Source organism: Argiope bruennichi, chromosome 6 (assembly GCF_947563725.1).
Source record: "Argiope bruennichi chromosome 6, qqArgBrue1.1, whole genome shotgun sequence".
Lineage (NCBI taxonomy): Eukaryota > Metazoa > Arthropoda > Arachnida > Araneae > Araneidae > Argiope > Argiope bruennichi.
In genome coordinates this window covers 103,751,548-103,776,879 of record NC_079156.1, presented here as the reverse complement: position 1 = coordinate 103,776,879, position 25,332 = coordinate 103,751,548, and the positions used below count along the sequence as shown (strand labels likewise).

The 25,332-nt window shown below is 34.9% G+C and overlaps 1 protein-coding gene across 1 annotated transcript; it reads left to right on the top strand.

The window, feature by feature from the left end:
- The first annotated feature begins 4,451 nt into the window (after positions 1-4,451).
- On the top strand, positions 4,452-24,079 carry LOC129971885 (uncharacterized). Its single transcript, XM_056085861.1, has 4 exons — positions 4,452-4,599; positions 9,397-9,520; positions 21,340-22,579; positions 22,643-24,079. The coding sequence occupies exons 1-4, from the start codon at positions 4,452-4,454 to the stop codon at positions 24,077-24,079; spliced, it is 2,949 nt and encodes a 982-aa protein (XP_055941836.1).
- The last annotated feature ends 1,253 nt before the right edge of the window (positions 24,080-25,332 follow it).

Here is a 25,332-nt window from a genome sequence, read left to right as displayed (position 1 = left end):
CTTGCCTCCAATTCCTTTCTGACAGGTAAGAGCTTTTTTAATGGTCTGTTTGTTAATTGAAATATGAATGCGAATTTGATTTGAAATCTAATGAAGCTACATCTTTTTATTTGTAACAGTATTGTGGCAATTAAAATTGATATTAATATAATAAAGCAACATGATGTTTCTCCACCTTCAGTTTAAATAGTTTTGAATATAGTTTTAATATTTGAAATTCAGTTTTAAACTGTATCTGTAAACAATGCATTATTAATTAGATCTTCTATAGGTACTCTAAAAAAATCTATTAACTTAACCTACAAAACAACTGAGAGTTCCACAATATTTCTCCAGCACAAATTCCATGGAAGTAAAAAAAGAAATAACAAGTAATATATAAAAAAAAAATTTAAGTCAATTCCTACTTAGGGCAACATTTTTTTTTTATTTTAGTTATTTTTTATTAAATAATTACAATTAATATAAATATGTATATACATATGACAGAATTACAATATTAAGTGGCGAAATATTGTTTTGTCGCCAAGTTTGGCATGGCCAATTTTGTTGCCAACCATGCCAACCGTGTCGCCAAACTTCGCGACCAAATAGAAATCACTGGACAAATTTAATTAATTAATTAATATTTGAAAAAATCTGTATTAACATCACGTGTCATCCACTACAAGTTTAAAAAAATGTATTTGAACTTGAGTGGATGAATAAAAAGTATTTTATTAACGATTGAAAATTTAAACAAGATATATATATAGAGAGTGTGAACTAATAGTAGGAATTGAAAAAAGAGATTTCGTAATATTTTTTCCATGTTAACAAAACATAAATAATATAAAATAAAAAAATTTTCAACGGATTAACTTTATTTCTGAACATAAGAACATGGAAACATAACAATATAGAGATTATAGCCATTTCATTAAAATTATATAATTAAATTGATAAAAATATTTTTTGTTTAAATTAAAATGTGCATTCAAAATAAGAATTATGTACTGGTAAATTTATTCTGCTTCTAAAGAATATCGATTTCTTTGGAGTTGGTTTTCGTTTGAAGCAAGATAAAATTGAAAGTAGAGAATAAATTAATTTCATAATGATATCAGCAAAATTTTAAAAATAAAAAATTAATATTTTATGAAAGTATCTATGCATTTGTTGCTTACATTCTAGATATAAAGTAGTTTTAATAGGTTTGTTCGTAATCGAGGTCCCATGGACCTGATAAATGAAAAAGTTCGTTGAAATACACAACTGGTTGAAATATCTGAAAAGAATCTACATTGGCAATTATTATTCGAAATGCAACCGCTTTCCACATCACCCAAGAGGTACGGCGCTTGGAATGCATTACCATTTTTGCAAAATGTGCAGGGCAGGTTCCCCAGTAGGTATATCTCCCATATAAACTGAAAACTGGAAATGGAAAAAGAAAACAATAAAATCTAAACTTTAAGTAGAGCGAAATCTAAATTTAGACCAACCTGACTTTTACTACGATTTCAAAATTAGTGGTACTTGCTTCACTTTCCATATTTTTATTTTATTTTCTCTACCAATCTACTTAAGAAAACATACATATAATCTTCAGGTACTGTAAATAGAAGTGTTCGAATATGCACTCAAGAGGATTCAGGAATTTTCATTTCGAATGCAGTTTATAACTGATGGCATTAAATAGGTGCATCACATTAGGTTATATATTGTTTCGAGTCATTCATCAAAATATTTATGGCAATGGTAACATGTACAAATATGATATTTCATTACTTTTTGTATCCTCAGTTTTTAAATAATTTCCAGATTAAAATACTTCCCAAGTTCCTGTTGCACAATATTATATTATATATTTTAACATTTAACAATATATATAATATTGCGAATATTGTTTAACATCATACAATATTGTACAATATATATATATATATGCTACTAGAGTTAATGATCAATATGATTCAAAATTTAAAAATACATCTTTTATCTATCTTTTCCATTTCCAGTTTTCAGTTTATTAAACCTATAAAAGGAAATAAATTAAAAAACGATATTAAATCATAACTAATAACACTATGCACTATACACAAGTGTAGTAAGAGAGACACGAGGAACGTAATTTGGTATCGTAAAAATTCATACACCAAATCTAGAGATTTCTCCTTCCATTAACTATTTAGGAGCAATAAACTTAATTTAACAGCGCTATTAAACGACAATTTCTGTTTCTTACCAAACCAGCAGGTCAGAATTATATGCAAGAGCATTCATTGATATCATTTTTAAAAATCAGATCAATACATTCATGCAATTATAATTTTCGTACACCCTTATAATTCCCAATTCACCGATTCTGTACATTCAGCTTGAAGAATAATCATATTTTGCCATGTAGTCAATATTTATATGTAGTAAGGCACAGAGTGTTGAGAAAATTTTTAGTCAGCATGGATGGATTACTAAAGTGCTAGTTACCAACACTGCAATGCGTATCACATCATACTGACCGTCCCCTTTGACGCAAATCTTTTTACTTTAAGAGATAGTCATTCAAGATTTACGGAACATTATCCCACACCAGTGAACATGACACACACATCACTAATCATAACTATCACACTTTAAACCCTGTAAATATCTCTCATGGATTAAAGGATTCTACTCCGTGACAGTGACCATGCATCATTCAAGGTTTACGAGATTTTATTTTACGCCATTCACCATCATTCAAAGTTTACGGGGTCTTATACCAGGCAAGTGATAATCATTCAAGGTTTACGGGATTCTACCGCACGCCAGTGACCATCATTCAAGGTTTACGGGGTTTTATCCCACGCCAGTGACCATCATTCAAGGTTTACGGGGTTTTATCCCACACCAGTGACCATCAAACACTCATTCATCTTTACTCACAAAATTTAGAAAAAAGGTTTTCAGGATTTTACGTTCTGTCAGTAACCATCACTCATGGTTTACAGGGTTTATAGCCATGCTACTGACCATCCTTCAAGGTTTGCGGGGTTTTATCCCACGCTAGGGACTATCATTCAAGGCATTCAAGGTCGGTTTACGGGGATATACCCCACGCCAGTGACCATCATTCAAGGTTTACGGGGTTTTATCCCACGCCAGTGACCATCATTCAAGGTTTACGGGGTTTTATCCCACGCCAGTGACCATCATTCAAGGCATTTAAGGTCGGTTTACGGGGATTTACCCCACGCCAGTGACCATCATTCAAGGTTTACGGGGTTTTATCCCACGCCAGTGACCATCATACAAGGTTTACGGGGTTTTATCCCACGCCAGTGACCATCATTCAAGGTTTACGGGGTTTTATCCCACGCCAGTGACAATCATTCAAGGTTTACGGGCTTTTATCCCACGCCAGTGACCATCATTCAACGCATTCAAGGTCGGTTTACGGGGATTTACCCCACGCCAGTGACCATCATTCAAGGTTTACGTGGTTTTATCCCACGCCAGTGACCATCACACAAGGTTTACGGGGTTTTATCCCACGCCAGTGACCATCATTCAAGGTTTACGGGGTTTTATTCCACGCCAGTGACCATCATTAAAGGCATTTAAGGTCGGTTTACGGGGATTTACCCCACGCCAGTGACCATCATTCAAGGTTTACGGGGTTTTATCCCATGCCAGTGACCATCATACAAGGTTTACGGGGTTTTATCCCACGCCAGTGACCATCATTCAAGGTTTACGGGGTTTTATCCCACGCCAGTGACCATCATTCAAGGTTTACGGGGTTTTATCCCACGCCAGTGACCATCATTCAAGGTTTACGGGGTTTTATCCCACGCCAGTGACCATCATTCAACGCATTCAAGGTCGGTTTACGGGGATTTACCCCACGCCAGTGACCATCATTCAACGCATTCAAGGTCGGTTTACGGGGATTTACCCCACGCCAGTGACCATCATTCAAGGTTTACGGGGATTTACCCCACGCCAGTGACCATCATTCAAGGTTTACGGGGTTTTATCCCACGCCAGTGACCATCATTCAAGGTTTACGGGGTTTTATTCCACGCCAGTGACCATCATTAAAGGCATTTAAGGTCGGTTTACGGGGATTTACCCCACGCCAGTGACCATCATTCAAGGTTTACGGGGTTTTATCCCACGCCAGTGACCATCATTCAAGGTTTACGGGGTTTTATTCCACGCCAGTGACCATCATTAAAGGCATTTAAGGTCGGTTTACGGGGATTTACCCCACGCCAGTGACCATCATTCAAGGTTTACGGGGTTTTATCCCACGCCAGTGACCATCATACAAGGTTTACGGGGTTTTATCCCACGCCAGTGACCATCATTCAAGGTTTACGGGGTTTTATCCCACGCCAGTGACCATCAAACACTCATTCATCTTTACTCACAAAATTTAGAAAAAAGGTTTTCAGGATTTTACGTTCTGTCAGTAACCATCACTCATGGTTTACAGGGTTTATAGCCATGCTACTGACCATCCTTCAAGGTTTGCGGGGTTTTATCCCACGCTAGGGACTATCATTCAAGGCATTCAAGGTCGGTTTACGGGGATATACCCCACGCCAGTGACCATCATTCAAGGTTTACGGGGTTTTATCCCACGCCAGTGACCATCATTCAAGGTTTACGGGGTTTTATCCCACGCCAGTGACCATCATTCAAGGCATTTAAGGTCGGTTTACGGGGATTTACCTCACGCCAGTGACCATCATTCAAGGTTTACGGGGTTTTATCCCACGCCATTGACCATCATTCAAGGCATTCAAGGTCGGTTTACTAGGATTTACCCCACGCCAGTGACCATCATTCAAGGTTTACGGGGATTTACCCCACGCCAGTGACCATCATTCAAGGTTTACGGGGTTTTATCCCACGCCAGTGACCATCATTCAAGGCATTCAATGTTGGTTTACGGGGATTTACCCCACGCCAGTGACCATCATTCAATATTTACGAGGTTTTATCCCGCGCCAGTGACCATCATTCAAGGTTTCCGGGGTTTTATCCCACGCTAGTGACAATCATTCAAGGTTTACGGGGTTTTACCCCACGCCAGTGACCATCAAACACTCACTCATCTTTGCTCACAAAATTTAGAAATAAAGGTTTACATGATTTTACTCCATGCTTGTGGCCATCATTCATGGTTTACAGCGTTTTACGCCGTGCCTGCGACCGTCTTCAAGATTTTATCCCACGCCAGTGATGTATCAAGCATTCTTTATTGTACAAAATATATACTTATCCAGGTTTACAGGATTCTCCCCTATGCTAATGATCACCATTCTTGTTTTACCGAATTTTATTCCCCACCAGGGACTAACATACAATCCTCATTGTCCACAAGAAATTCAAATGCAGGTTTACATTCCAGACCGTCATTTCTGGGTTACGGATTTTTAATCATACAAAGGGTTCTTATTAAAATTTTACAAGGGTATCTATCCTGTGATATTGATTATCATTTATATCCTGCTGGAATTTCTCCGCATATTGACAATCAGACAAGATTGTATAAGCAACACATATGTGAAATTATGGTAATAGCTTAATTCTTAAAATGATTGAAACTTTTTTTAAATAAAATAATATTTGTATGATAAAATAGAAGCCAAATGGTGAAATTGTTTTATTATCAACATGAACAGAATCATAGCCTTTACTTGTGAGGGTCATAGTGGTCCAATATTTCTGGAAACTGACAAATCAATATATTAGAATGAAAAAGACTAAATCCAAAAGAATATAATAAATTTTGCCTTTGAGATATAATTAAGTAACTCATAACACCAACTAGAGAAAACATCAGTATTTGAATTATTTAAATGCAAATAACTCAGGTTTTCTTTTAATAGATTGCTTTGTGCTTTATTCAAGTGATAGGTATATATAATGTCTCTTATTAGAAATGTATCGCCTTTGCACATATAGTATGATGCCTTACTGGCGATGTTGAATATTCTGAAGATGGATAAAGAACAAACACATTTACTCAATAGAGAGAATAAAATGCAATGACAAAGAGATTATTATAATTCTTATTGCGAATTTATGAGTAATAATGATAGATTCTTTGACGAAACTGTTAACGATTTTTTCTTACGGATAACCAAATTGTAAGAAAAAAATATCTCAATCAAAAATAAATATCTCTTCTTTCAAAATTGAAAATATAAATTTTTACAGACTGGAAATCTTGTGTTTGCTTATCTTCTGGATAGTTTCTTGCATGCCATATGAAAATATATTTATGCGAGAAAAGTATTTCACTTTAATTTGTTTAGAATATCATTTCTGTCTATTCATTTTAAAATCATTTTCACGACATTCCGTATCCTTCATTCCTTTCTAATATACGAAGTACACAAAAAAGAATATATTTAATGATATGATTCGTGTTTTTCAAATAAATACCATTTTGAAATTTGGCCGCTGCAGTGCTGCAACCACTGCTTCTTGAGTACAAGAATTTGATGCTGGGCCACAGATATCATTACGAAAGAAAGTGACCGCGTTTTTACACGTGTTTGTGAGTATCTAAAATGCTTCAATAAATTCAAACACATGCTACCATTCGTTTTCTGAATGTGAAAGTGTTTAAATTCCGTCGGCAGATCAATGAATTCTGTAGAACAAACATTACGAGCAGAAGAATGAGTAGAAAATGCAACCACTGCTTCATTAGTACAAGAATTTGATGCTGGGCCATAGATGCCATTACGAAAGAAAGTGACCGCGTTTCACATGTGTTTGTAACTATCTAAAATGCTGAAATCAGTTTAAAACACATGCTGCCTTTCGCTTTCTGAATGTGGAAATTTTTGAAATCCGTCGGCAGATCGATGAATTCTGTAGAACAAACATTACGAGCAGAGGAATGAGTAGAAAATATGCGAAACTGATTAAAGATGGCAAAAACAAATGTGCAAAATGAAGAAAGACGCTGGTGCATTTCCGAAGACTTGATTTAAAGAATATAGACACAATACCCAGGTAACACAGCCTACTACTCAATATTGTACAATATTGTGTGAAATTATAGGAAATTAATAAATGATGCACGATATTATATAATATTGCGATTATTGATCATTGTCATAAAAAAACCATTTGGGGATTTCGGGGCAAATCATGGACTCAAGCAATGGATGAATAAATTTATCATTCAACTTTTGCTCGAAAATACGACGCTCCAAACGAGCTATCAAGCTAGAAGAGTTAGTTAGTTAGTTGGGTTTTATGGCGCAAGGACCAGATTTGATCATTCTGCGCCAAACATTTGTTAACCATGGCTTTCGAGTTAAAAATTAAAGCATTTTAAGAAAAAGATACAATTAAATCTGATGTAAAATTTGAATATCTTTTAAAAAAGTAAAAATATTTGGATGAGGGTTATCTCCTAAAATGTCATTTAAGTTGAAAACATTTGCTCTAAAATGGACTTGTCGTTGTGTACTAAAAACTTGGCATTCACACAGAATATGCTTAACCGTTAAAACACAATTGCATTTATCACAAAGTGGTGCATAATCAGAGTGCAAAACATGTTTTTGGGTCAAATAGGTGTGGCCTATTCGAAGTCTCGTGATAATGACATCTTTCTTTCTAGTTAGAATTTTACTTTTGAAACCCTTGACAGATGGCTGTATTTGAAAAAGTTTATTTGTAGATAGCTTTTCCCACGTAGCTTGCCAGAATTTGCTTTGAATTATTTTTATTGCTTGTAATGCATCGGATAATGGAACAAAATTTTCCTTCAGCAGGGTTGAGCTTTTTGCTGCCTTGTCAGCTTTTTTATTTCCCCAAATTCCAACATGCGCAGGAATCCAACAGAATTTAATTGCAAAATTATTTTTTAGCGAATTATATATGTGCAAACTATTTAGAACTAAGGGATGACTTTCCGATGATACATTCTTAAAAACTATAATATTACTTTTAGAGTCAGTATATATAATAAATTTAGAGGGGGATAAGGTTACAATTTTTTGAAGGCTTAGATATATTGCATAAAGTTCAAGCTAGAAGAGAAAAAATTTCTTAAAAATAATTTACAATATATTTTTGTTGAAACAAAAATAATTTATCGCCACTTGGTCTTTTGCAAGAGATTAAAAATCTGATTCAGCTTTTTTTATTATTATTATTATTTAGTTAAAGATGATAAACAGTTTTCGTGTTAAAAAATACAGACAAAAATCACAGTGATATAGTCACCAAAAGTTTGTAGCAGTATTACTTCTTTTAATTGCTTGGACTGCGATATTGGCAGGGAAAATTGATTTCAATAAAATTATAAAAATATGTGCCAGGTTCCGCAACTTCTGCCATGAAATATTCCAATCAGGATTGATGCCAAAAATAGCAAATTCATAACATTTCAATTCTGCGTTTAGGAAAGAGAATTCTAATTTTTAAAAATAGATCGATTTTCTTAGGAAATACGACATACGATTATCTGAATCGTTATTGAATAAAGAAATTTTCCAAAACTGGGCCCATTTTAGCAAAATATAAAATTTAATTATAAAAATGTTTTGCGAAATAAAATATTGCGAAAATTATTAAGCTTAACGGAAGTGCATTAAAAACAGCAAAATAAACTTACAGTTGATTTATAATTTATCAAATCACGGATCCAATTTCACTTTGTTATTAAGATGTGTGATTCGATAGAAATAAAATTTTATTTAATAAAACTGATCATTTTGATATATTTCAGGCGAAATCCGTTTGCCCTGCGGAATAGTCGGCAACAAAAGTAAGAATAAAGGCCATTATTATAATAACAATTTAGAATAAAGACAATTAAAGAATAAAACAATCATTCTACTCTGTTTGTTTGTTACAATGATTCGAATTGTAAAAATTTTAATTATTACACTGAAACAAAGTGGTTTCAGTAAATTATATATTACTTGTCTGTTGGAACTATTGTTGCTAGATACATTCACTGATTAAAAATAGTGTTACTGTATACTGTATTTTCTCAGTGATGCATTAAAATTATAATAAATAATTCTTAGATTATATGTTATCAAAATATTTACAATAAATGTTTAAAAATGTATTATATGCCTCATATTAAACGAACTCTGAAATTCTTCATGATTTTAAAAGTAATAACTGCATTTTTAGTAAAAACTTAACCATGTCTCATATACATGTCGCACGCAAGACAAATGGTTGTATAGTAAATTTTGCAAAAAATCAAAATAAAACGAATTATATTTAATATTTATTAGATAAAAAGTTACGCATCGACCGAGCCAAAATGAAAATTTGGATTCACGTATATACACGACGAACGCACTTAACGGGTTAATATACCACCAATTATTAGAAACTTTATTACAATCTATTATTATCATTACATTCTGTTATTAGAAACTTCCACATTGGAAAAAATGCATCACATCCTAAAGGAATCGCGATGGCCTGGTGGTAAGATCCCGGCTTCAGAACCGGAGGGCTTCAAGTTCGAGACACGATTTCACATAAAAACCATCAGGTAAGCGGTCCTGGTGCATGCCAAATCCGTCGGGGTCAACCCCCCCCCCACCGTTGGTGTGGTGTGGAAGAGGGTGTGGTTGGAGAGGGGGGCAGCCCAAGTGCCATCCTCGTCATCTGATGACTGTTCAAAATTACGAGGTTCGTCCCAAAATTGCCTTAGAGATAGGACGTTAATATAACTAAACTGAATTGAGCATCATATTGTAAGTTAAGTGAAAGATAAAGTTGTTTAAATTCACATCAAGCAACAAAAATATGTGCTGAACAAGCAACTCCAAATTATAGAGTTTTTCATAATTATTTAGTTTCAATATTTAATTCCCCAATAAAGTTCGTAACTATTAATAATAACCATTTTCTCTCCATAAGATTTCGAAAATTCGATATGGTTACATGAAACATAGTCACAAGATAATATCTGAATAAGGTACTTTTCCGCTTCCGAGGACTGTAAAAAAATTGACAAACCGTTGGCGTGATGTGTAATTAATTGTTGTAAACCTAGCACGATTCGTTACTACACTTATGGCGCAAGGTTGTGTAGAAAAAAAAACCTTGGCGAATTTGTTGAAATTTTGGCGATTTGGCGAAAATGATTTAACTGTCGCCAACGGCCTTCGGAAACCGAAATCTAAAAGTACCCGGAATACCATTAAATCATTGCGTTCACGTGCATGCGAAAGAAAAGACCGACAAATGGGCAACCATTTGACAGATTTAGTTCAAAATCTGATATTATTTTTGATGACTCGAATTGTAAATACAATTGCACCAAATTGTATTTAACTAGCTTTATGAGTTTTGTATTTATCGAGTTCCATTTTACTCTAATAGCTAAAAAGACAGACTTCCGAGGAATGGATTTCTTTCAAAATTTGAAGAGAATCTTGAAATTTTGTCGGCATTCCATACATCTAACTAACTGTGGCAACTAACTTTAAGCATTTTTCCATTATCGAGTTCAAAGACTGCCAGACTTCTTTTTTTGTACAGCCGACCACACCGCCACTACTGCAAGAGGCAATATTAACAGGGTTTGTTTTGCTGACTGTTGTTTTTAACATAATCCATCCATATTATTGACAAATTCTCTGAACTGGTATCCTCTTCGAGGCGGTTGGCCCTAAGCCACAGGTGGTCAATCACTGACCTTCCTCCTCATCTTCCCCTACATTTGACATCCTGCTTTACGAGCAGCAGGTCAACACTTTGAGAAAACCATCTCAAAATTCTCTGTATTTCTCCAAATGTGCGTTCCACAACAACAACAACACACACACACACAAAAAAAAAAGGCAAACATTTTTAAACAAAATTTTTGGCAAAAACTCTCAATTTTCAACATTATGCCTTTCAGTATTTTAAGATTTTCTGGCACCATTGGTACTGAGCTCAAGTCATTATTTTATATTTTTAGATTCTTTCTTAGTTCTGAGACTTCTATACATTCGTTTAAATAATGGTGAATGGTACCGATTCCTTCACAGATGCATTTATTTCTCTGTATTCTTCCAAAATGAGACTGACAGACTCATGGATAAACATAATAACAAATGAAAAGATTTTCGAACTCTTGGATTGTTAAAAAAATTAAATTAAGCATTTTGTAAATCTCTAAATCTTAACCACAAAGATTTTTACCCTCCTCTTCAAGGAAATAAAATCAGTAAATGACATCCGTATGTGAAAATTTTGTTAATGAAGCCAAATCAGCCATATCTAAAAAACTTACTAAAAATGCAGTGGAGTATTCACCAAAAATTTGCTACCGAGACTGCTCAAGCTTGGTCGTTTGCGTCGTCATTTTGCGACAAAATGAAAGGGGATCTTAAAGTAGATTTCAACAAGCTAGATTGTGAACAAATGTGCCAAAAGTAGCAACTTCTTTTATGAAATATGCAGATCACGATTATAGCCAAACATAATAATTTCATTATTTTTTCATTTCCTCATTTAGAATACATATCATTCTAACATTTACAGGGTGCGGCAAAAAAAAAAAAAAACTCGAACAAAGTTATTGCATCATAGAATAGAAGATTACTAATTTCTTTTTAAATTGTGTTCATTTTTTTTTTGTCTACCACTTCAATTATAAGATTTTTTATAATATATCGTTTAGTTGTAGGGAGGGGAGGGGGGCTTCTTTACAATGTCGAGCAAAAGATCTGCTATTTTAAAGGAGTTTAAGCAAGGAAAACGTCTGTATGAAATCGTTCGTTTGCTTAATGTGTTCCGGCAAAGAGTGTCTGGTGAAATCTATCGTATCAAAGGGTTTGGCAATAAGGGTTGGCTTCCAGGAAGTGAACAAGCCATAAGACCATCAAAAAGCGAGTTCAGTGAAATCCGAGGGTTTCCATGTGAAAGATCGCTTGTGAAATGGGAATAAGTGACCAATCAATGCGACGAATTGCAAAAACAAAGCTTGGACAAAAAGCCTTACAAGTTCCAAAAAGTTCAGCTTCTCACAAAAAAAAAAAAAAAAAAAAAAAAAACTCGTTCCAAAGATGCCGAAAACTTTTGAAACGGGCAGTAAGTCAGAACTTCGGCAATGTAAAGTTTACGTTTCAACAAGACTCCGCACTAACTCATAAGCCCAAAAAGATAAAAGTGGTATAAGACGCATTTTCCGGAGATGATATCATCTGGAGAGTGAGCACAAAGCTCGTCGAATCTCAATCCCATGGACAACAATGTATGGTCCATTTTGGAGTCTAGGGCTTGTACTAAACCACATAGAAGTTTGAACTTTTTAATAAATCACTTCGACAGGAATGGGATAGATTAAAAGTAGACTTGCAGTCCATTGCTAAAATTTCAATAAGCGTTTGCGCCTCTGCATCGCTGCAAAAGGAGATCACTTTGAAACCAATTAAATTTATTTATCAGTAAATGTCTACTCTTATAATTATTTGTTATATTTTGTTAATTTATTTTTTCTGCCGTACCCTGTATAAACGCTGGCATTATCTGTGGAAGTACGACATTTGATTATTTGAATCGTCATTACATAATGAAAATTTCTCAGATGAGTCCACTTTATTTATGACAGAATTCATTTATAAAAAGGATGTAGTAAATACACTATTTTTAAAAAAACTCATCAATTTTAACAATAAAAATTAGTAAAAACAACTTACAAATGCTTTCTGAAACATCAACTTACGGATCTGAGTGCATAATATTAAGAAGTTGTAGTTTCCATACAAATAAACAAAAATAGTAATCAAATTTTCATAAACAAAAATAAACCAGCTTTAAAACATTTCATGGGTAATGTCTTTTCTTTGCGAAGCACTTGACAGTAGACGTAAGAATGAAGAAAAACAATTGTTCCATTCCGATTCTTGCAATAGTTACAATGACTGTAATTGTAACAATGCTTTAATTATAAAAGGTAAACAATGTAGATTTAGTAAAGCATCCATTAGTTGTCTGTTAGGAGATTTAACCATTGTTGCTACATATATTTACTGTTAAAAATTAGAATAATATTGTTTCTGAATACTACATATTAGATTGGAAACTATGAAACGGACGTTGAATAATAACAAAAAAAAAGCACAATGTTTATATTCAATCGAAATAACTTCCATTGGCATCTACGACTTTCTGCCAACGATTGGACAGATCATATAGGGAGGAGAGTGTCTAGGTGTAAAGTGAATTATTTGAAAAAAGGAATAATGATATCCGAATTAACAAACAATTAATTTATTAAGACCACATATAATAAAACATTTCAATATTTACAGTTATGGATAAGATTTAATTAGGAGCAGGGTTCAACTAAGATGGGGACGCCAAACATGGCCAAGCCTAAAAGACTACGAAAAAGGAGCACGTAAACAGCATCCGAATTTACTCATCCGTCTCCGCCACTGGAAGAATCGAATGTTTCTCTTTTAGAAGTAGGGATGACGAATATTTTACGAGCGGTTATTACGTAACCAATATCATAAAGTCACAAATACCAGTGATCAATACTTTGCAAAGAGGGGTGTGATTCAAATCCTTGATACGATCTTACTGGTGATATTCCGATTACAGATCTTGGATCACGATAGAAAGTAACAATCGATAGGATCTGTCCAATGGAAGCTCTCGAACAAAACAGAAAAGGAGAAATCTATGATTGGGTTGAAAAATGAACGGACAGGTTATTCTTGGAATTATCGTATCATTGAATTGCATATCACTGAAATTTATCGGAGCGGTGACTTCACTGGAAAGTGTGAAGTCACCGCTCCACTCCATGAGAGTGACCTTGACTTTCCGATATTCGCATTTGATAATGCACTATTCCATACAAATAATTTTTAATTACTTGTGACATAACTTTGCATATATTCTGTTTACTGCTGGCGCCATTCATTGGTAGAATAGAGAACTAAAGTAAGCATTTTAAAGAAATGACATATATGAGCCGTTTATTTTGAAAATGGGGCAAGTCAATTTTTTGTTATTGCCAGATATTTAAAGGTTTGTATTTCGATAAATTTAAAAATATTGGCAAGTATTAATAGATATATTATTTTGTATTTTGTGGTACCAGATAATGTAAGTTAGTTAATGTAATCCAATAATGTTTACAGTGCTGACTAAAAAAATAATAGTTTATTATAACTAAATGGATTTGCCTCACTTTCAAAATTAATGAATTATTGTAAACGTTCATTTAATTGGGAAATATTTCAGTTTCATCTGTCTGCTTTTGTAATAATAAAAAAAATACTATTCAAAAATTTACAAATATTTATTCATTTCATAAAAAGTGAAAGAAAACAAAGAGTATTCTTGTAGAAAATATAATATAACAAAAAAAAAATTCAGTTTTATTAAGAATTTCAACGAAATTATACATTTTCAGTTTATACGTAGGTATAATTAAATTGAATTTCATTCAGGATTTAACATTTTAAAATGTCCACGACGAACAGGAGTTATATATGTAATAAATCCATCATTTCCTTGTATTTTTCAGATGTAATAAATCTCCTTTTTTTCATACATAAAATATAATTTTATATTTCTGAAATCACTTGGTCTTCCTCGTTGTGCTGGCACATCGATAATTTTAAATTCAGCATCTCGTTCTATCGAAGATTTTGAAGAACATTTTGTATGGTGCATCCCTTGTAGATCTGATTCAGCATATGAGCCGCTTATTTTGAAAGTGTAGCAAGTCCATTTTTGAAAAAAATGGAGATAATGGTAGTGTAGATAAAACTTATTACGATCTTTTTTATGCGTAAACAATTTTAAATAAAAAAAAATCACATTCCAGTGTTTGGAATATGGAAGTTTTAGCTCTTAACAATATTGAAAATCTGTTTATTTTGAAAGTGGTGAAGTCCATCTTAAAGATGGGAATTATTTTTGGCCGAATATATTACGGCAAAATTTAGCTCCGGTTGTTGTATGGTGAATAGGGATTGCAATACCGGGATACCGAATACCGGTATTTTGAGCCATTTGTACAATTTTGTAATACCGGTATTCACAAGTTTAAATACCGGTTTTTCGGTATTTACTAGAAATTTTTAAAATTTCTTCACTATATGTTCAGGTATCGCGAGCATAGCAAAATATTATGCGTTATTGTTTTTATGCCTCCATAACGGGCGAAATTAATTAGCTAATTAACGGCTTAATTAATTGATAAATCTAAATGAGTAAAACATGGATTATCCATGAAAGAAAATATTGTATCCTTAACGACTTATGGAGTAACAATTATGAAAAAAGTTGGAAAGTTGATTGGTGCAAATCAGCAGTTGTGCTATGCACATGGAATTCAATTAGGAGTAATAGATGTATTATACTAAAAAAATAAAGAACAGAAGAATCCAAATACTGTGGATATAGAAATTTCGGATTCCAAGTTTGAAAAGAGTAAGAGTGAGAGTGATATTGACAATGAAGATAATGACAATGTAATTGTTGAAGAAGATATTGCTAATGAGGATGAAATATTAACCTATCAAGAATTGCTTCCTATAATTTATAAAGTTCGAAAAATTGTTAAGATATTTAAACGTTCCCCTTTAAAAAGGATATTTTACTAAAATATATACTAACTGAAAATAAAGCAGAATATATGTTAATATTAGATTCTAAAACACGTTGGAATAGTTTATTCCTAATGATGGAACGATTTTTGAAACTGAGAAGTCCAATCCAAAAAGCAATAATCGACTTAAACCTGTAAATTAATTTTTCAGATAGTGAATTCGACTTAATATCCAGAACTATATCAGCTCTACTTCCAATAAAACTGACTATTGAGGCATTGTGTCGGAGAGATTCTAATTTATTAACAGCTAATGCAACAATAAATTTCATGTTGCAGTCACTGAAAGAACAGCACACATCACTATACGAAGAATTATATATTACATTGAAAAATCGCACAGAAGAAAGGCATACCGAAATAGAAAATGTCTTACGGTATTTACATAATTATAATGATTTTAAAAATGAAAATGAAAAAGAAGAAAAGAAAATAACCAATTCAAATCTGATTAAGTTTAGAGCAAAGTTTCTTAAAAGTTTTTACCCACAGCCCTATCCACATTCAGAAGAATTCGGTTCAATTATCGAAGATTATGACGTCACTACTGTCGATAGTGACAAGGAATTGTCTCTTGAACAAAAATTTGAATTAGCAATAAATAAATAAAATTTCAACGAACCAAAATACAATACAGAAATCAGCTATATCCAAAACCATCCGACGAGAAATCGATTTATTTGAAGATGAGGGATTTAGAGGTAAATACTTGGAAAAAGTATATTGCGCATTGCTAACGGTACCACCAACTAGCGTAGATGCCGAAAGAGCGTTTTGGACAACTGGTAATTTTTACACAAAATTACTTTTCAGGCTTAATGACAGTACAATGGATGCATTATGTTTTTTAAGATCACATTTCAAAAAGTTGTAATAGCACCCCAGACTGAATAGTGATATTTACACTTTTTTTGTGATTTAAATAAATAAGATGTTTCTTTACTTTTTTGTGATTATATACTGATATAATTTATAATTTATAAGTTATTTTTTGTGATATTTGCACTCTCTAACAAAGCTGGCAAATAAAACAAAGAAACACCTGTATTTTCTTTCTTTTTCTAAAATTTCTAATACCGGTATTAAAACCGGTATCCCGGTATTAAGATTTAAAAAATACCGAATACCGGTATTGAACTTTTGGTCCGGTATTGCAATCCCTAATGGTGAAGCAAATGTGGCCGTTTGATATCATGTCTGAAATCTAGGGTGTTTCTATCTATCTGTCTTTCATAATGAAAATCGGTGGTTGTACAATGTGTCATAAATAATAAAAAGTATATCTTAATTTTGTGTTTCGATAATAATAATCTCTCTGCACCTCTGATCAAATCTGCATCTAATTAGGCCCGCATCAGACATGCATCAAAATAGAACTGCATCCAGTTAGTCCCGCATCTAAATAGATCTGCATCTAATTATATCTCAAACAGGTCAGCATTTAATTAAGCCCGCATCAGACCGGCATCTAATTACATCTGCATCTATTTAGACCTGCAAGTGACTAGATATATTTAAATCTGCATCTAATAAGGCCCGCGTCAGATCTGCATCAAATTAGATCCGCTTCTAAATAGAACTGCATTTAATTAGGCCTGCATCACGTCTACATCTAATTACGCCTGCTCTAGAACTGCATCTAATTAGATACATATTTAAATAGATATTCAACAGATCTGTACTTAATTAGATCCTATCTAAATAGATCTGAATCAGGTCTGCAATTAATTAGACCCGCATCAGACCTGCATCTAATTCGGCACGAACCTAATAAGATCTGAACCCGATCTGTATCTAATTAGATCCGCGTCTAAATAGAACTGCATCTATTTAGATCTAAATCAGGTCTGCATCTGATTAGATCTAAATCAGGTCTGCATCTGATTAGATCTGCATGTAACTAGATCTATATAGATCAGCATCTAATTAGGCCTGCATCTAAGTAGAACTGCATATAACTTGATCTAATTTGATATGCATCAAATTAGGCCAGCATCAGATCAATCATCTAATTAGATCCGCATCTAACTGGAACTGCATCTAATTAGATCCATATCTAAATATGCAGCAGTGTATCTAATTAGATCGAAATCAGGTCTGCATCTAATTAGGCCGGGATCAGTTCTGCACCTAATTAAGCGCGCACGATATCCCTAAATTAAATTGCATATTATTAGGCCCGCATCTAAATATATCTGCATCTAATTATATCTGAATCAGGTCTTCATTTTATTAGGCCCGCATCGGAATTGAATCTTATTACATCTGCATCTATTTAGAGCTGTAAATAAGTAGTTATATTCATATCTGCATCTAATAAGGCCCACATCAAATCTGCTACTAATTAGATCCGCATCTAAATACAACTGCATCTAATTTGTCCCGCATCTAAATAGATCGGCATCTAATTATATCTGAATCAGGTCTGCATCTTATTACATCTGCATCTATTTAGAGCTGTAAATAACTAGATATATTCATATTTGCATCTAATAAGGCCCACATGTGATTAGATTCGCATCCAATTAGATCTGCATCGAAATGGAACTGCATCTTATTTGGCCTGCATCCAATTATATCTGAATCAAGTCTGCATCTTATTGGCCCGCATCGGAACTGCATCTTATTACATCTGCATCTATTTAGAGCTGTAAATAACTAGATATATATCCATATCTGCATCTAATAAGGCCCACATCAGCTCCGCATCTAATTAGGTGTGCATCGGAACTGTATCTTATTACATCTGCATCTATTTAGGACTGAAAAGAACTAGATATATTCAAATGTGCATCTAATAAGGCCCTCATCAAATCTGCTACTATAGATCCGCATCGAAACGGAACTGTATCGTATTAGGCTCGCATCTAAATAGATCTGCATCTAATTAGATCTGAATCAGATCTTCATTTTATTAGGCCCGCATCGGAATTGCATCTTATTACATCTGCATGTATTTAGAGCTGCAAATAACTAGATATATTCAAATCTGCATCTAATAAGGCCCACATCAAATCTGCTACTATTAGATCCGCATCGAAACAAAACTGCATCTTATTAGGCCCGCATCTAAATAGATCTGCATTTAATTATATCTGAATCAGGTCTGCGTCTTATTAAGCCCGCATCAGAATTGCATCTTATTACATCTGCATCTATTTAGAGCTGTAAATAACTAGATATAATCATATCTGCATCTAATAAGGCCCACATCTGATCTGCATCCAATTAGATCCGCATCTAAATGTAACTGCATCTTATTAGGCCCGCATCTCAATAGATCTGCATCTGATTATATCTGAATCAGGTTTGCATCTTATTACATCTGCATCTATTTAGAGCTGTAAATAACTAGATATATTCATTTCTGCATCTAATACAGCCCACATCAAATATAAATCTAATTAGATCCGCATCTAAATAGAACAGCATCTAATGAGGCCTGCATCAAGTCTGTATCTAATTAGGCCTGCATCAGATCTGCATCTATTTAGATCCATATGAGCTGTTTATTTTGAAAATAGGGCAAGTCAAAATTTAGATATTGATAGTTATAGATAAAACTTGTTATGATCTATTAATGCGTAAACAATTTAAAGTAAAAAAAAAAAAAAATTCAGATTCTAGTATTTTGGAGACCAGTATTGAAAATCTGTTTTTTTTTTTTTTTTTTTTAAGTGGTGCAAATTCATCTTAGATTGATATTTTTTTGGCCGAATATATTACGGCAAAATTGAGCTCCGGTTGCTGTATGGTGAAGCAAATGTGGCCGTTTGATATCATGTCTGAAATCCAGGGTGTTTCTATCTATCTGTCTTTTATAATGAAAATCGGTGGTTGTTTTCAACCCAACATCTGGAGAAAGCCGTTTTAAAAAGAAATAAAAATAACGATGGAGAAACCGTGAATTGTTTAACTATAATATAGTTATAAAATTATAAATATTATTATTAATATTACTATTAACGAATATAATATTATCGATAGTAAAAATATTATTATTGAAACACCAAATTAAGATATACTTTTTATTATTTATGACACACTATACAACCACACATTTTCATTATCAAAGATGGATAGATAGTGTAATGATTCAGCTTCTTCCCTGGGTGACCACTGTGACATTCCTTTTTCCCACACTCGATAATTTACATTCCGGGCCATTCTTCATCAACGAAACTCCCACAGTGTTAAGTGCCTCTAGATTGCCAAATGGAAGACCCTCCTTTTAAGTACGGTCGTCTGGCCAATTAGTGCTAATCCAGATAAGGAACCACACGTGCGTTTCTCAGGGAAATAAATCGTGTCTTCGAAAGGCGAGAGTGTCAAACACTCCAGATGTCCAGATGTCCTTCATTTTTCCCATTGTGGAGGGTGGATCATCAATGGACATTTCTCACGGGCGACCAGAGACGATTCAGGTTGTTCTGAACGGTGATTGGGTAACAGGGAGTGGACAGGAAAGGTGGAGTCTGAGAGAAAGATAAAAGGTGAGATTTTTCGGAAGAAGAAGGAGAGAGGAGTTTGGTATGAAGTGGACTTCTGAGAAAAATTCAACCCGATGGAAATTCGGTGGATTCCTAGAGCTAACCCTGTAGTAGCCTGAGACGCCAACCGCCTGTTAGCTGTTCTTGTGAAGGTGTTTTCTCCAAATTTGTGCGAGGAACTATTCTTGTTTAAATTTCGTGCTATAAATAGCATCATTCATTTAGCCTAGATGAGAAAGAGTTGTTTTTATGTAATAAAGCTGTAAATAAAGAATTTGATCATAACGTTACCTGTTATTGGATCGAGACTTTACAGCTTTAATATTTGGTGGCAGCGGTGTTGATAGAACTTTGCGCAGTAAGCTATCATTAGCTAACTGGACTTGCGTTTCAGACTCAGAGATTTCTAGTCTGAGAAAACTTACAATATCTAGGTTAAAATTACTTTTAAAAAGTTGCTTGGTAATTGCCAACTACAAGATCGACGAGTGGAACTCAAAGCGAGGAAAAATCGCTCAGCTGCAAGAGCGTACTGACCCAAGTTAGAAAGGAATTCTCCAGCTACAAGTTCGACGAGTGGACTCAACTTCGATTGGAATTCCCTCTACCTCCAACCTGGTATCAACCAACCGACGAAGTGTTCCGAGTCTCCTGCACACCGGTGAGTGCTTCCTAACTTTCCTTTTTTTAGAGGCAGTAAATTTATTATAAAAGTAACTGTCAATTACTGAAGTAAAATTTGAAATTTCAGTGTAGCATTTTAGAATTGGCTATTAAAGCAATTCAGTAAAGAAATTTTTAATTAGTTGGGACTAATTGTAAAGATTAAAATTTTGGTGTACAAGTTCTGTTAATAATATAGAAGTAATGTTAAATTGTAGATGCTAATTAACTTGTAAATGCTAAATGTAACCACAGGTTTCAGTGGCTGAACCAAATGCATTCGATGAATGATAACTTTGACTTTTATCGAATGTGTATTAGATGAAAAATTGTGTGACAGTTTTGCAGTAATTAGTTGAATAGAAATCTGCTGATTTCAGTAAATTATTCAAAACTGGTGAAATATTTAATAGAATTTATTTTGTGTATTGTATAAATCAACTGTGTTTTATGTGTATTGTTGATACATAAAGGAGTTCCTTGTGTTTAAAATCAGTTGAGTTTTTGTGTAGCTTAAAATATTTTTTTGAGAGTAAGATAGCTAATCAGTTTGTAAGTAGAATTAAATTAAGAAATGGCTTTCTTAAACAGAGCGTTAAAAATAGATTTATTCTCCCTGGCGGAAGAATTAGGGATCGAGACTGACCCCTCAAATAAAGTAGTAGATCTGATCAGGAAAATTAAAGAGTTCCCAGATATTGACTTAGACTTCGTAAAAGATAGATATGAAGTTATAGTGGAAGAACGAAAAACAGAGAAAGAGCGCGTAGAGGCAGAATTACAAGCTGAAAGGCAGCGCGAACGGGAATTTGAGTTGGAGCGTTTAAGAATATCTAATTCCTCGGAAATTAATAGCTCACATTCAAGCCGAAATGAAAATTCTAGACCGCGGAGAGATATTAAGCATTTAATGCCTAAGTTTGATAGTAACCAAACTGATATGTCAATTTATCTTACGTTACTAGAGAGGCAATTCAAAACCGCCGAGATTGACGAGGCTGAATGGGTCTATCAACTACTGTCATTATTACCGTTAAATTTGGCTCACATCATAGCGAAAGAACCGGAAGACAAGGCTCAGGATTACGAGCATATTAAACAAGTTTTGCTGGAACGATTTAAGATAAAAACCGAGACATATAGGCAGCGTTTCGTGAGCCATCAGAAAAAACCGAACGCATTGTGGAAGGAATTAATTTTTGATCTGGAACATTTCTTAGATGGCTGGCTTTCGGGATCGGGTGTAACGGATTTTACCGGGCTAAAGAAATTGCTAATCACCGACCAGATAAAAAAACGCGTCCCGAGCCAGATAAGAGACCATTTTCTAGACGTATGGTCGGAGTTCGTGGATCCTTTTGTTCTAGCCGAGAAACTGGACCACTACGAATCGGTGCGGACGAAATCCAACTTTGTGAAATTCCCCGAAAGAAAAATGGTTGAGAGAAACAGACCGTTTTCGCCTAAAAAAGAAGAGAAGTATAAAGCTACGGAAAGAATGGCAAACGCTAAACCCAATGAGAATAAATCGTGGAGGAATTTAGCCCCACAAAGGAATTGGAGGGGAGACAATTTTGATCAGCGGAAACAATTACAATGTTATGAATGCCTGTCTACGACGCATTTAAGGCCAAACTACCCTCAATTAAAAAGGAATCAACCGACAGAGCAGATAAATCACGTAGGAAGCGCGCACGAAAATGAATTATTTGCTCCCTATATAAGTGAAGGATCCGTTAATGGATCGGAAATTAAAATTCTCCGGGATTCAGGCGCCAGCGTAGATATCGTTACACGAAATTACGTCAGTAATGCAGATTTTACCGGTGAGGTAATTTAGGTCAAACAACCATTGGACTTAGATTTGAGGTGTTTGCCTCTGGCACGTGTAAAGCTCACTAGCCCAGAGTTCGGGGAGGTCGTCACAAAGGCCGCTATTGTCGATTCATCTCTCGATCAAGGAATTTACCTTCTTAGTAACGCAACGGCCGAGTTACTTAACAAACGTATCAGTATTGCCACTGTGAATGCTGTCACTACTCGTTCACAAAAGAAGGGGGAAAACGCGAAAGGGGATGGAAAAGCAAGGAGAATAGAAAGCGGGACAGGAGGGAAGAATGAGATAGAACCTGAAATGCAACTGAGAGAAGAATCGTTACCACCCATTGAGATAGGGGAAGGAGCTGAAGATTTATTCACTCCGTTCAAGATAACTCAAGAAGAATTTTCAAAGGCTCAAATGGACTGCGGAACCTTGGAAGAATGTAGGGAACGCGTTAACAAAGGACATGATGGATTTAAAAAGGAAAAGGGATTGTTTTTTAGGGTAACAAAAGATCATTTAGGGAACCCGAGATCTCAATTAATTGTGCCGAAAAAATTCAGACCGGCAATATTAGAGATGTGCCACGAGTCGACGTCGGCACGTCTGGGGGTAACTAAAACGAAAGATAGGGCCCTAAAATATTATTTTTGGCCAAATTGTGTAAAGGATATCGAGAATTACGTTCGCTCGTGTGATCCTTGTCAACGAATCGGTAAACCGAGGGAGAAGACAAAGGCCCCTCTCAAATTAGTTCCCGTTATATCGGAAATTTTTAGCAAATTAAATATTGATTGCATAGGATCATTACCCATTAGTGAGAAAAACAATCGATATTTGTTAACGGCGATGTGTATGTCTTCAAAATATCCGGATGCAATCCCTATAGAAGACCTTACGTCAATCACAGTGATGAATGCTATGTTAAACGTTTTTAGTAGAATGGGGTTTCCCCGTGAGATACAGTGTGATTGGGGTACGTCGTTCACTAGCTATTTAACCACAGAATTTTTTGATCAGTTCGGAATAAAAGTCACTCATTCATCTGTGCGGCATCCCCAGACAAACCCGGTAGAGCGTTTCCACAAAACCATTAAGCGACTTCTAAAGGTACTATGTTTAGAGTCAGGAAAGGATTGGGAGAAAAATCTTCCAGCAACTCTGTTAGCTTTGAGAACGGTTACTCACGAGAGCACAGGATTTAGCCCCGCTGAGTTGGTTCACGGAAAAAACCTAAGGACTCCAGAAATGCTGTTATACGAGCACTGGGTAGCACCGAAAGAAAACGAAACGGCGGTACCCAAATACATGTACGACTTAATAAACCGCATGAGACGTTGTCAGGATATAGCAGTAACCAGGATGTTGGAGACGCGAGATAAGAGAAAATTATGGTATGACAAAAATGCTGGCCATCGCCAATATAAATCCGGTGATCAAGTGTTGGTGCTCGCAGCATCTATGCCGAATAAACTATCAGTACAGTGGATAGGGCCAGGCGAAATTTAATCTCAATTGTCGGAAACGAACTATATAGTGAAAATGACAGGAAAGGAGGCCAAGCCCCAAATTTTTCATGTTAATCTGTTGAAACCTTACCATAAAAGATTGGCGGAGGTGAATCTAGTGTTCCACGAGGAAAAAGTGAATGTGGAGACGGAAAATGATTTAGAGATCGCATACCCGACGGGAGACGTAAACGTGTACGATTTCGAGGAAATATCTCGAAGTAGCAACTTAGAAGAGAGGTTAACGACGGAGCAGATTGGGGAACTCAAAGAGTTGTTACATAAACATAAAACAGTTTTTTCAAATAAGCCGGGAAAAACACATCTAGTTGAGCACGATATAGAACTGATCAGTAATCAGCCTGTTCGGTCGAAGCCATATCGCACATCGCAACGCCAAGCCGAAATTTTGAAATCGGAAATAAAGCAGATGTTAGATCTGAAAGTAATTGAAATGGGACAATCAGACTATACATCACCAATGCTGTTAGTAGAGGCACCGGGAAAAGCCCCAAGACTTTGTATTGATTACCGCAAATTAAATAGTGTAATTAAAACTGAGTACTTCCCCTTGCCAAATTTAGAAAAGCGAGTAGAAAGAGTCTCCGCCGCAAAATTTATTACGGTACTAGATCTAGCGAAGGGCTACTGGCAAATTCCAATGACGAAGAACGCAAGTCGGTTAGAAGCGTTCGTAACTAATTTCGGGACGTATCTCCCTCTAAGAATGCCATTTGGATTGGTGAATGCGCCATATTTTTTTAGTAAGATGATGGCTGAGATATTAGGGAATTGTGAGAGGTATGCAGTACCTTACTTAGACGATATTGCGATCTATTCCGAAACATGGGAAGAACACTTGAAACATGTTGACGAGGTTCTTAAAAGAATAGGAGCGGCAAATCTAACCGTGAAACCATCAAAATGTCAGCTAGCACAGAGCCGGACGAAATATTTAGGAGATATGGTAGGAGATGGCGTTCGAACACCAGCCGAAGCAAAAATCAAAGCAGTGATAGATTTTCCTACCCCCAAAACAAAAATTCAGATACGAGCTTTCCTTGGGCTAACGGGTTATTACGCACACTATGTGGAAAAATTTTCTGTCATAGCCGCACCTTTAACCAACGCATTGAAAGGTAGGATGACGAAAGAGCAGATTAGATGGACGCCCGAATGCGAACAAGCATTCCAAGAATTAAAAATGAGTTTGACAAAAAAAAACCAGTTTTGCATGCCCCTGATTATACAAAA

Excerpts from the sequence above, each read along its gene's own strand:
- LOC129971885 (XM_056085861.1), top strand. The coding sequence starts at position 4,452 with ATGGTTTACAGGGTTTATAGCCATGCTACTGACCATCCTTCAAGGTTT. Across the intron at positions 4,600-9,396 it reads CATCATTCAAGGTTTACGGG|AAACTTCCACATTGGAAAAA; the intron begins GTTTTATCCCAC and ends TTCTGTTATTAG. Across the intron at positions 9,521-21,339 it reads TTTCACATAAAAACCATCAG|AGCGTTAAAAATAGATTTAT; the intron begins GTAAGCGGTCCT and ends TTTCTTAAACAG.